This window comes from Brienomyrus brachyistius, unplaced genomic scaffold (assembly GCF_023856365.1).
Source record: "Brienomyrus brachyistius isolate T26 unplaced genomic scaffold, BBRACH_0.4 scaffold50, whole genome shotgun sequence".
Taxonomy (NCBI): domain Eukaryota; kingdom Metazoa; phylum Chordata; class Actinopteri; order Osteoglossiformes; family Mormyridae; genus Brienomyrus; species Brienomyrus brachyistius.
In genome coordinates, this window is record NW_026042325.1 from 2240780 (window position 1) to 2252735 (window position 11956).

The 11956-nt window shown below is 50.0% G+C and overlaps 1 protein-coding gene across 3 annotated transcripts; it reads right to left on the reverse strand.

Moving 5' to 3' along the window:
• Positions 1-86: 86 nt before the first annotated feature.
• On the reverse strand, positions 87-11724 carry pan2 (poly(A) specific ribonuclease subunit PAN2). 3 transcript variants are annotated; one of them, XM_049000242.1, is made up of 26 exons: positions 11570-11724; positions 10617-10917; positions 10310-10479; positions 9913-10033; positions 9513-9590; positions 8939-9209; positions 8318-8663; positions 7970-8066; positions 7540-7659; positions 7333-7452; positions 6842-6970; positions 6223-6422; positions 5892-6037; positions 5677-5783; positions 5185-5283; positions 4449-4531; positions 4101-4242; positions 3621-3758; positions 3368-3427; positions 3151-3241; positions 2692-2849; positions 1947-2090; positions 1616-1795; positions 1439-1532; positions 756-959; positions 87-584 (listed from the first exon to the last, which is right to left on the reverse strand). In XM_049000242.1, exons 2-26 carry the CDS (start codon positions 10902-10904, stop codon positions 580-582), a joined length of 3591 nt encoding a protein of 1196 aa, XP_048856199.1. In that variant the 5' UTR covers positions 10905-10917; positions 11570-11724; the 3' UTR covers positions 87-579. The 3 variants fall into 3 exon arrangements, with proteins under 3 accessions (XP_048856199.1, XP_048856197.1, XP_048856198.1); XM_049000240.1 differs by having other exon boundaries at positions 87-664; XM_049000241.1 differs by lacking the exon at positions 11570-11724 and adding an exon at positions 11406-11551 and having other exon boundaries at positions 87-664.
• Positions 11725-11956: the final 232 nt, after the last annotated feature.

The window sequence follows — 11956 nt, forward strand, 5'->3', positions numbered from 1 at the left end:
TTGTTTGCAATGAAATTACACAAAATTTCACAGAAGACTCGATGGTCCGCAAAGTGGTGACCTGGACTAATTTCCATGAGACTCCGTTTTCTTTCCACATACAAAATGAGCACATAGTTTATTGTTTATTATTATTACCACAAATGTATACAACAAAAAGGCAAATACAAAAAAACACACCCTATGCTGTACAAGTCCAGTTATTGTGTATATTTCCATTTCCATTACATTTCCCAGTTAAAGAGCATTTTAAATGCTGGCTAGACATGGATATCAGGAGATGGCTGGAGAATGAAGAGATTATAGGGCTGCCTGTATGTTCTGGGTTTCATGTCCACTGGGGGAGGCCTGGACTCACTTTCGCCCAACAAAACTAGCTGCATAAAAGATGCCCGTTCCAATTAGGCCGGTATTACAACCCATTTCACTGATGTCAGAGGGGGAAAAAAAATCAAGTGCTGGTCTTGGGCAAGAGGCGCTGGTGAGTAAACATTTCAGCATAAGAACGTCCTTTGAAAAGGAGATTGTGGTTCCTCCATTGGACATGTTCAGTGGATTGACTGCGTGTCCAGTAGAAAATCACACTATAAAAGAGCAGGACACATGTTCAGTGTCTCTCATGCTCCTGTTCACAGTCCCATCACAGAAGGAAATACATCATTATCTGTATAAGAGGAAAACAAACACGGTATTTTGTTAGGGACCAGTTCCGTAGAGAGAGTAAGATTTGCATTAAAGGAACGGTAGCTGCTCACTTTTGGGGCTCCCCTGGGCTTCCCCGCTGTCATCATCCGGAACCTTCCAGTCCAGCTGGCGTCCCTTTTCGTACAGGCCCTTCAGCATGTTGCGCACCTCATCGCTTCCACCCCCACGGCTCAAATCCAGGTACTTCCTGTACAGCTGCAGCGCAGTGCGCGCGTCCTCGATGCTGTCGTGGGTCTCACTCTGGATCTTCAGGTCTGACACGGGCAGTAACAGCATTACAGTGAGATTCCTTGTAACTTCATTCCAAATACCAATTGCTAAAATCAGTGCTTGGGTTTCCTTGGGTACAACCCTTCCAGTTCATTCCTGTAGTCGAAGCATGAGGAAACAACATAATTGCATGATGGGTCTTTGTTATTAATTTTCTCATTATGTGTGCTTTAGATTTTCTTTAGCTCAGACAAACCAGCACTTGACTTCAAAGCCATATTACACTGGGGAAAACGGCAGCTTTTCTCAACTGAATTTTGGACAGTGTGTAGTTTTTATGGGTTTCGGCCTGACTGAAGCTTAGTGTTGTATCTCAACAAAATGCACTTCGCAGGAAGAAAAACAGTGAGGATCTTAAGCTAAGTTGCTTCATAGCCGATGATGATCCTTGGATTTGCAGCAGCTACTGGGTGGACACAGTATGCAGTGTTAACAGGGAGAACAGAGGAAGCAATGCACTGACCGAGAAAATACCAGGCTAGGAAACGAAGGGAGATCATCCTCTTCCGGGGCATGTGGAACAAATGCACCGTGTCGATAACCTGGTCCTTCAGCACCTACACCGAATCAGGGGGGGACACTGATTAACCAAAGTCACTGAGAGCTGTCAGCCAGCCAAAGAGCAGAACCGTAAGCCTACCAGCAGGTTAATGACCCGAAAGTCCTTCTGCAGCCCGTGGCCCACAAATCGAACCCCAGTGTCAATGAGGAAGCGCAGCTTCAGGTATGTGGACTTGAGCGTCGTCAAGTGCTTTGAGGAAATCTTGGCGTCCAAGTCCCCCGGCTTGATGCCCGAGTACTGTGTGAGGTAATCCACCACCTAGAACAGACATTTAAGGATTCTGTGTGGGAAACCCAGCAAACATGCTAGAGATATTTCAGATGCCATCAAAACTTGACGGGAATGCAAGACTGCCAGAGTTGATCTTGCCCCTGCTACTTGCACCCTTAGTACTGGCATGGTCCCCTACCTGCTCCTGTGTGGAGATGTAGTCGTCGATGAAGGGCACCCCCTCATTGGGGCCCTGCCCACGCACGCAAGTGATGCGAGCCACTGACATCTGGCTGGGCTTTATGGTGGACTTGGTGCCATCGCTACGCAGCTCTGCTTCTTCCTGTAAGTGTCAGAAAGAAACAGACCCGATTCGGGGTGAGGATGCACACGCACAGACCCGATTCGGGGTGAGGATGCACACGCACAGACCCGATTCGGGGTGAGGATGCACACGCACAGACCCGATTCGGAGTGAGGATGCACACGCACAGACCCGATTCGGGGTGAGGATCCACACGCACAGACCCGATTCGGGGTGAGGATCCACACGCACAGACCCGATTCGGAGTGAGGATGCACACGCACAGACCCGATTCGGAGTGAGGATGCACACGCACAGACCCGATTCGGAGTGAGGATGCACACGCACAGACCCGATTCGGAGTGAGGATCCACACGCACAGACCCGATTCGGAGTGAGGATCCACACGCACAGACCCGATTCGGGGTGAGGATCCACACGCACAGACCCGATTCGGAGTGAGGACCCACACGCACAGACCCAATTCGGAGTGAGGATCCACACGCACAGACCCGATTCAGAGTGAGGATCCACACGCACAGACCCGATTCGGGGTGAGGATGCACACGCACAGACCCGATTCGGAGTGAGGATGCACACGCACAGACCCGATTCGGATTGAGGATCCACACGCACAGACCTGATTCAGAGTGACGAATTCGGCATCTAATCCCACCAGGTCGCCGGCCTGCGGCATCTCGCTGACCATCAGGGGGATGAAGGTCGCGTGGCTCTTCCTCTGTTTGCGTGCCAGTGAAGCCTCAGCTAGCAGCACGCTAGCCTCAATCGGGTTCTTAACTGGTGGGATGGGGGTGAAAAAGACAGATCTCAGGTCAGAGAGTTTCAAGCGGCTCCAAGACGACGACAAAGCTGCAGCAGCACAGAAGGCGGAAAGAACAAACAAAGCTTTGAATTTTGATTATTTTTGCGCTGCCAATAAATCCTGGTTCAACCAAAAGAAAATCCATCCAATGAGGAGTGGTGGTACTCAGTAATCCCACCCACCTCTCAGTCTCACCAGGATGCATTCACCATGCACCACCCATTCAATGCAAAGTAAAACTAAACCCTGGTAGTAGTGGAAGGGCTGAGTGCTTACTGCGAAGGTCATATCTGGTGTGGTAGTTCCTCTTGGCGTAATATAATATGGCTGGCACCTTCCAGATGATGTCAAATTGAGTCGCTTCTACCTAAGAGACAAAATCTTCGATGTCAAAATACTACACATTTTTTACATTCGAACTGTATAAAATAGCACAAAACGTCACACCAAGATACATACGCCATCGGCATCCTGTCTACATTATTTTACATACCTTTTCAATGGGTTCAATCAAGAAGTCATTGAAGAGGTACCACTGCTGGTGTGTAACTCCCTAAAAGAGACCAAATAAGTAAAGAAAAAGATCAAGTACTCAACAGTCGCACCAAAACACCCCAGAGAGGTTTTCAGATCAAAACATCCTCAATAAAAATTGACAATTACTTGGATTATGCATCTAACCATTGCAGTATAACACGAAGAACTCGCAGCAGTCTTCTGCTAGTCCGAACACGGTCTCCACTGACCTCTTTCCTCTGGTGGTAGGTCTCTCCCACTTTGATGTGTGCCACTAGATTACCACCCGTGCGGGCATCCAGCAGGTGTGGGACAGTAACTACCAGATCATAGACAACAGCACCCTCTGCCTCTTCTGAGGGACTCAGCTGTAAGGTCACACGGAAATACAATGTTCTTGCAGCTCCTACGTTCTTCCCACCCTCAAACTTTCCACGGTACAACACACCAATGACTCCATCCCTTATCGCTATTGACATCATCATCTGAGCTTGGCAGACATTTTTACCTAAATGGAATTATAAATAATTCCAGTCTGCCCCCACAAACATGTAACTTGGTACATTTCAAATTTTGGTAAATATGTATATAAAGGTCCAATGCAGGCTACTTTTAAGAACTGAGTGTCCGATCAAAAGTACAGTGACTGCCTGCATGCTGACCCTTACACATATTCACAGCCATTACATAAACAGCTTCCTCCTGCTCACCTCCTCCGTCTCGCTCCAGCTGGTAATCTCCAGTCCCTGGCTCTTGCTGATACACATCTTCAGGCTCTGCGGGACCCACACGTGCCTCAGGTCCTCGATGCTGTTCCCAAAGGTCAGTCCTTCTGGACAGTACATCTCATCCCTATGCGGAAACACACACCGTGCATATAATGAAATATGCAAATGGGGAAAGCCAGCAGAGGTTAATGCCTCAGACTTGCCTGTTTAGAGCATAGTCACGGTAACTATGCTGGAATGAGACTCTCGGTCCATTTGAGGATCTCTGATTTGATATTCATGCAAAACCCCACCTCCCGGACCCGCGACAAGCCCCGCCCCCAGACATACTCCACACACCACTCGCTGGGAGTGGGCTCCTTTGGTGCTGTAGGCCCAACCTCCTCCTTTTTCGCCGCCTTGCTGAAAGCATACTGAAAAGGCGGAGAGGAGGAGACTGTTATATCTCCTGGGAGAGAGGAGGAACTTCCATTGCTACGATATGGCGACCTGCTCCTCTCTCAGATCCGATACCATCTAGTAATCAAAGGCATTTTATGGCCTCCCCTCCATTCTGGTCTCCTGAAGGTTTATTCGGTTAACTCCCCACCAGAACACAACATTCTGAATTGCTGATGCACATCTTCAGGTTCAGTTGGGAGGGGGGGAAGAGGTGAGTGGCTCAGCAGCCTAAATCTCTGTGCCTATGATCGGAAGGTTGCCGGTTTGAGCCCCAGCCTCTACAGAACAGTACTGAGCAAGGCCCTGAACCCCCCACCCCCAGCGCCAGGGGCACTGCACAATGGTTGATCATGCACTCTTGAGCTATAAAAAGTAAGATGGGGTAGTTCAAAGAGACGAATTTCTATGCATCGGTACTCGTATTTGTGCAATGACCCAATAAAGTATCATTACTAGTATTAGTAATCGAGTTGCTTGAAAGCTACGTTGTATCCTGCTACATCGCTTGGGGTAATCAGGCTGAGATGGATCCCCCTTAAAGCGCATCCCGTGACGACTGATCTCTGCATGTTAAATTGGGAGTCACAGCAGCTTCAACGACTCCAGGTTGCCGGCTGGTCCTCACCTCAGCCTGGGCTTTCCAGAACTCCGCCTCCTTGACGCCGTTCACCTCGCAGTTGATGACCAGCACGTCTGGGAGGCAGCGGATGTTCCGGGTCTGCACCTACGTCACCATCAAGAAAACGGGCATGACTGCAGATGTCCATTACCAACACAGCGACCAGCGGCTAGGCGTCACCCTCACCCAGCAAGTTCTACAACATTCAATTCACACGCAGGTACACATCACACAGCGTCCAAGTCAGACAGATTCAGAAGCTAAAGGAAATCTGAAGACCCAGCAAGTCACACCAGAACTTCATAAGCTTGCAAGTTATAAACATCAGCCCAGAATAAAATGCACTATCCAGGAAGGGTTAATGACAAGGATGAGAACCGGGATGAACTGAGAGACTCCAACCCATTCCATCCACCCAGGAGAGGAAGAAGCCCCATGGTAACGAACAGGTTCTCTCAGTTGTCACGGTAACATTTCCGGGATGCAGGTCGCACTTACCGTGGGCTGGTACTTCTCGCAGTTCTCACACCAGGCCTGCGTGTTCTGCTCCAGGCAAATGCTCTTCTTCAGTACGTCGGCAAACTCGCACTCCTTTATCGTCTTGTCTGTGACGGCAGGGGAAGCAAAAAGGCGCTGAGCTGGAGCAGCCCCGACCGCGGTAACAGCGCGGCGAAGGTGGAGCCCTCACAGGTCGGCTGGCCGGCGCTCCTCACCCAGAGTCTGCTCGGGGTAGTGCATGGTGAAGAGCAGCGTGAGGGAGGTCCGCACCGTCTCCTTGCCGCAGCGGCACAGGCTGCTGTTCTCCACCTCGCAGCCGAACAGCCGGCCAATCACAGATTCCCCCGAGGACCCGAAGGCGCTGTGAGGGGGGACGTGGCAGCGTGAGACCCACCGCCGCCAACAGGCAGATGCCAGGTTACCGCGTAGCTGGTCTATTCTAACTCAATAACTCCTTCACTCATTTCCCCTATATTAAAATAACATGAAGGTGTTCAGTGTATGATGTCTCGGAGGTGCCGGCCTGCAGAGGCTTGTTCGGGTCACCTGCCGCTCAGCCCTCTGTAGGCCTGAGGACCTTCCTGCTCCTGCGTCTCCTGGTGCAGCTGCGTCAGGATGAACCGGTTCCAGCTCTGGATCAGCCGGCCCAGCCTCACCTTCCCAGTCTGCTCGTCGGAATCTGAGAGGATTAATCCCAGCGCTGATGCCTCGGGAATGGTCCGGAAAGCACGAAGGAAGTTACTGGCCTAGGTGGGAATCGGCAGGATGGAGGGACAGAGCTAAATTAGTGTGGGAAAGAAGTCACAGTCGGTATCATGGAAACAATTAACCGAGATTCTCATAATCTGATATGTTGTGCAGTGAAATTAATCAATCCATAAGCAATAGAGTTGAATGTAAAATGGTTATTTCATACAATCCGCAGTGAGGGTTTCACCATTGTCGAGATGTTTTTTTTCTTCTCCTTTCAAAGTTACAGCATCAAGGATTCATGGGAAATTCGGCATAAAACGGTCCGAGGGATCGATCCCCTTCAATGTAAATATAGGGACGACGATTTTAAAAGCTGATTTTAATTGAAACAACTTGACTGACTGAAGCTTAAGTGTTGTGAGGCATCACTCTGGGCCAGACTCAGTGTGGCGAAACCCCACAGGGGTCTCACCTGGCAGGGGCCTCCCCTGGACAGGTCGAGCATGCGAAAGAGGAAGCCCAGCTCGCAAGCTAAGCAAAACTCCTTCTGACACAAGTGGTTCTGGACAAGGCAGCGGACCGGCTCCAGGAAATACAACACCTACGGCACAGGAAAGAGGGCACACTTACAGAAGGGCATTTCAAAGGCCAGGACGTCACCATACCTAGGTGACGGCAGGTCAAGGAAGGTGACACTTCACACTATCGGATTATTGCTGCACTGCTATTCCGCTCAACTTCTCATGTTAACATTAATCCTGCTCAGATTCACAAGAAAGAATGAGATAATGGGGAAAAAAGTAATTCTGTGGAAGCGATCAACCCCGCGGTACAGTAAGTGTCATCCTCCAACAAGCTACTGACTAGCTTCATAGAAGGAGCCGTTACTGTACTGTGATGCCAATGTGCCCTCGTCCCAGTCAACGCCTGGAGTTACCATGGCAGCTGGTCTCAGCAGCTCACCTGGATCATGCAGTTGCAGTAGGCGTTGGGAATGTGTGGCTCCAGCCCGGCAAACAGGGTCTTGTTATAGTGCTTGAAGTCAAAGTCCTCCAGGCCCAGCTTCGAGTACTTGATGGTCACCTGGTGGGCATATGGGTAACGATGCCGTCACTCCATTTTGCCCGGCAGACTGAGACGTCAGTCGGGTCAGATGAGAGACCCGCCTACCTTCCTGTACTTCTTGGGCACCATGTGAAGGTGAGGTTGCTCATCGCGGCCAATGGGAGACTCGGGCACCTGGCTGTAACTGTCGTATGCCAGCTCGATCTCCTTGGTCTTGTAAGGAACCTGAAAGGGGAACATGATCGTTTGGCATCAGGGAACGACACGTGGAAGACAGCTGGGAGTCACAAGCTGGGATATGAAATCAGCAATTGTCTCATTTCACCATTTTTCTTTTTCTTCAATATAAAACTTATAGAACATGAAGATTTTCCATTAGCAGCAAAAGACAAAAACAATTAATCTGACAGCCAACCTATTCATTCTAACCCCGAGTCAGACAAACAGCAGGAGACCAACCCAGCTTCACAAAGCTCACACTAAATTGCTTTCGCCCCCCCCACTGGCCACAGACAGCTATGCGGACACTGCTTGCCTGATTACGGAGCCGGGTTCGAGGGTTGGGGGCATACCCAATAAAGCCCACTGTTTTCATTGTGCGCAGAATCTCTGGGTCAACTGCAGGGGCTCGTCTGGAACAAAGACAATCAGGACGTCTCTGTGCTTTATCTTTATAACACATTTAACGGACAGCCGTACGCATCCAACGAATCACTGAGCCTAACAGTGCCACATACAGCACTGATTCTCCTCAATTTCTTAGTTTATTCAATTTCCATTGTTCATTTACATAACAGGGCATCCCCTAAAGATGTCCATTGCGCATATGATTAAGTTACGGAGAACTATAGAAAGTCACAAAACGGAATGTGATGGGACGTACCTCGGGCTCGGCGTAGCCAGGGCTGCTGGCCAATCAGAAAGCAGCGGCTCTGTGCTAGTTAGAGGCATCGGGATGAGGGAAAGGGGCAGTAGATCTTGATTCCAGTCCAAATGAGGCAAGGAATCAACTAGACATGGCAGGGCAAAGTCCGTGTCCCGAGAGTAACTGTTGAAGGTGACCTCCGGCGCATCGGACCAGAGGTGGATGCCGCTACCCGAGTCCCCAAAAGCCAGCGCTTGCTTGCTGGACGACACATCGAAGCTCATGAGCAGGTGGCCCACTGTGTTCACGTGGAAGACATCAGCCAGGTTAGCCAGGCCCGTGGGTTCGCAGAACTGGCACTGCCCTGGGGGCCGTCGATCAATCCGAGGGAAGTGGGGAGTCAGAGGGACGGGAAAGGAAACATCAGTAGGCACAGCAGTTTTCAGCTGTTGTCTTTACGAATTAAAAAATTAAATCTTAGTTTAAATGCCTCATCTAGTTGGTAGCTAATTATCAGCTATACTGATGATACATATTTTTTTTTGACAAAAATTGGCCAGCAGATCGTTGTCTAATTTTCTAAACCATGCAGCACTGATCTCGCCGACTTTCTGATTTCTCTCCCACGTCGCTGCGTACCCGTCTGCGAGATGATGGCCAGGCGTGACGTGTAGGTGGGCACGAAGCGCAGAAAGTAGGGGTCCACGTGCACCTGCAGCGGCGTCACGGCTCGCATCATGCGCAGGTCGTACACCATCAGGAAGCGGTCGCATGCCAGCCCGTTCAGCCCGCGGCTGGAGAAGCCGCAAGCCACCAGCAGGTTCCCGTGCACGTCAAAGTCGGAAAGGCTGCCGGAGAAGGCGTCAAACTCCTGCTCCAGCTTGAAGGTGCGCAGATCTCGCAGGGTCACCTGGGCGGTGGGGGAGGGGCACACGTGACTCACAGCAGACCTTCTCGTTTCCAACACTAGGAGGCAGAAGTTAATCTCCAGAAGGCTGGTGGCAGCACTGACCTCATACAATTTTGAGCAACTGAAGAAGCACGAGTTAAGTTCTAAACTTAAATATTAAAAGTAATACTTAATATGTCAGAATGTTTTATACAAATGCATTTGGGATAAGGTTTGAATCCCATGACACAGAGAGTAAGCTGTTAATGTTAGTGAGGTTTTATGTTTGTTACGCAGACAGCTGGATGCGGCCGCTGGTCTCACCTTTCCGGATGTGTGCCCACAGAAGAACGAGCGGTTGGACTGTCGCATAATGGCCACACCGGGAACCTCCACTGTGAACTGGACATACACAGACAAACCACATGAACTGAGATCAATTTAACCAGTGGTCACCTGAAATTTACACCATCCGTCCAGTACAGTGTGATGTGCTGGGCCTAGATCCTATTTCTGGCAGCATATGCCAATAAAAAAACTGAGAAATACTTTGTGAAGGGCACTTCTCTCCATCCCAACTATTTTTGTCCAGTTTGCACCATATTTACAAAGGGGGGCTTCTGTGTAGATATGGAGTTGCCCCTGATTGCTGTGCAATTAATCTCTGAAACATATTTTACACCGAATAAAAAAATTTAAAAAGCATCTCTCTGCCCTCCCTTACTCTCTGCGTCTCCTGCACAGTATTTAGATCAACTTCGCAGACGTAGTTTTGCAGGCCCCCCATCAGAAGAGTGTTGTTATCCATGAGAAGAAGACTGTGCATGTCAGCTGCCTCTTCCATCCTGAAACAAGGAAACAGGCGCCCCTCCCTGTAAGAACATCTGAAGCACTACATACACCTGCATAATCACATCATGGCCAGAAGGTGGCATGGTGGCTAAAATATGATCATGCAGTGGTACCTTTAAAACTACTTAGGCTGAATTGGTTCAGTATAGTATTAATTTGTTTAAATTGCTTTGGATGCAACTATGCAAAATAAATAGCCACTGCTGTTATAATACCTTTTAAACCAGCAACACACTTATTGAGCTGTGGGAGGGGCAGCTTTCACTCACGGGTAGTCGAACATGATGAGACCACCACGCGTGAGGCACTTGAGGTGACTCTTGGAGAGGAAGAGCACACCGGTCTCCAGGCTCTGAATGTTTCTGATGTCGTCGGTTGCGTGAACTTGGAAGGATGAGTACCGGCCCATGGTGGAGCCGAAGAAGGAGCTTGCATGACCCTGAGAGAGGCGGGGTCAGGAAAGCGCAGTGAGCCTCCATGCACGCGCAGAGTCGGCTTCCAGAGGCACACTGGTGTGGTGTGGTTGTCGTAAACCCATAACGGCTAACTGAGCGCCGAAGGCCTTCATCCTCTTACCCGGTGGTTGCCCATCCACAGCAGCTCCTCCTGCAGGTCGAAGTGGACCGTCGTCACAGGGATGCCCACCTCTGTGAGCACGTTGTGCAGCTCCGAGAACATCCCCTCCATCAGGTGCACAGACTCTGTCACGGGGACAGCCAGCCCATCCGGGTCCAGCTCGACACCTTGCAGGAGGGCCGGGTCGAGCCTTGGGTCCAGTGGCGCCTCTAGCCCTGGCTCCAGAGTGCTGTGCAGCGCCGAGGAGAAGTCACCCATCCCTGGGTCCAGCCCCTCAAAATTCATCATGGGGATAATCTAGCTGCACAAAACACACCATTTACTCTAATTAATTTTAAACTAATAACAAACCCAAGTTATACCTTCGCTGTGGCTTAATATACTCTCAAACTCATACACTTTGCAGTTCAAACTTAAATGCATGTAGTACAATAATAAATAACTTGAAACCATTTTGAATATATCTGCCAACGTAAATATATCACAGCCTTAGATCGTAAAACCATTTTAATCAATAACAATATTGCAGCGAGGACGCTGCATGCACCCCAGCGTGCACCGATGCTAATACACAAAGCATAGTAAGTAAGCGAAGGCAGGGCGGCCCTGCGGTTTGTTTTGCACTGAAAGGAGCCGGGGAAGCCAGCATGTAGCATGCGGCACGGGGATGCTAACGGTGATGCTAACGCACGGTTATGCTAAGCGGCCCGGCGGCACTGGAGTCACTTTGGCGCGTTTTAGAAACAGCCGAAGCGGCGCTCGTCACCATTCAGGCGGCGAACTGCTCACCTGCTTGGGCGAAGCCACACTGCAGAGCCGCCCGCCGACGCTAGCGCGCTAATGCTAATTAGCGTCCATAACATTAGTATAAACCAATCACAAAAAGAGTAAAGGACACAGAAAAGCATAACAAGCCGAAGAGCATGCGGGCGAGCCTGCAACGGCTCCCATACCTTTCACTACCCCGTTAAAAGCCCTATGATTTCGGAAAGTACGAGCTCCATTCTGGAAAAATACGGCGCCGTCGACTTCCGGCTGCGCCGGGTGATGCAGCGCCGGGGCCGCCCTGCTGGCCGTCGCCGGTCCGAGAGAACACTGAGCGGATAATAATGACATGGGATGACAGAGAATGAAGGGAAGTGCATGGAGCACAGAAGGTGTGTTTGCTGGGGAAAACCTCTGTTATAGTTTATTGTTGTGGAGTTTTTGGTGATCGTCACGCTGACACGCTGACTTTCGCGGTGGATGTGGTTTCCAAGAGACCGACATGGTCTAATAGCAATAAGGACACCATATTCCGCCAGTGCCACTTATTTAACCTTGCTTGTTTTACAGCAGAT

Bases quoted from the DNA above. Each gene is read 5' to 3' on its own strand.
- pan2 (XM_049000240.1), bottom strand. From the start codon at position 10,904: ATGATGAATTTTGAGGGGCTGGACCCAGGGATGGGTGACTTCTCCTCG. The intron at 6,423-6,841 runs GTGAGACCCCTG...ATTCCCACCTAG, and splicing joins CCAGGGGAGGCCCCTGCCAG to GCCAGTAACTTCCTTCGTGC. The intron at 4,243-4,448 runs GTATGTCTGGGG...GTTTCCGCATAG, and splicing joins CCCAGCGAGTGGTGTGTGGA to GGATGAGATGTACTGTCCAG.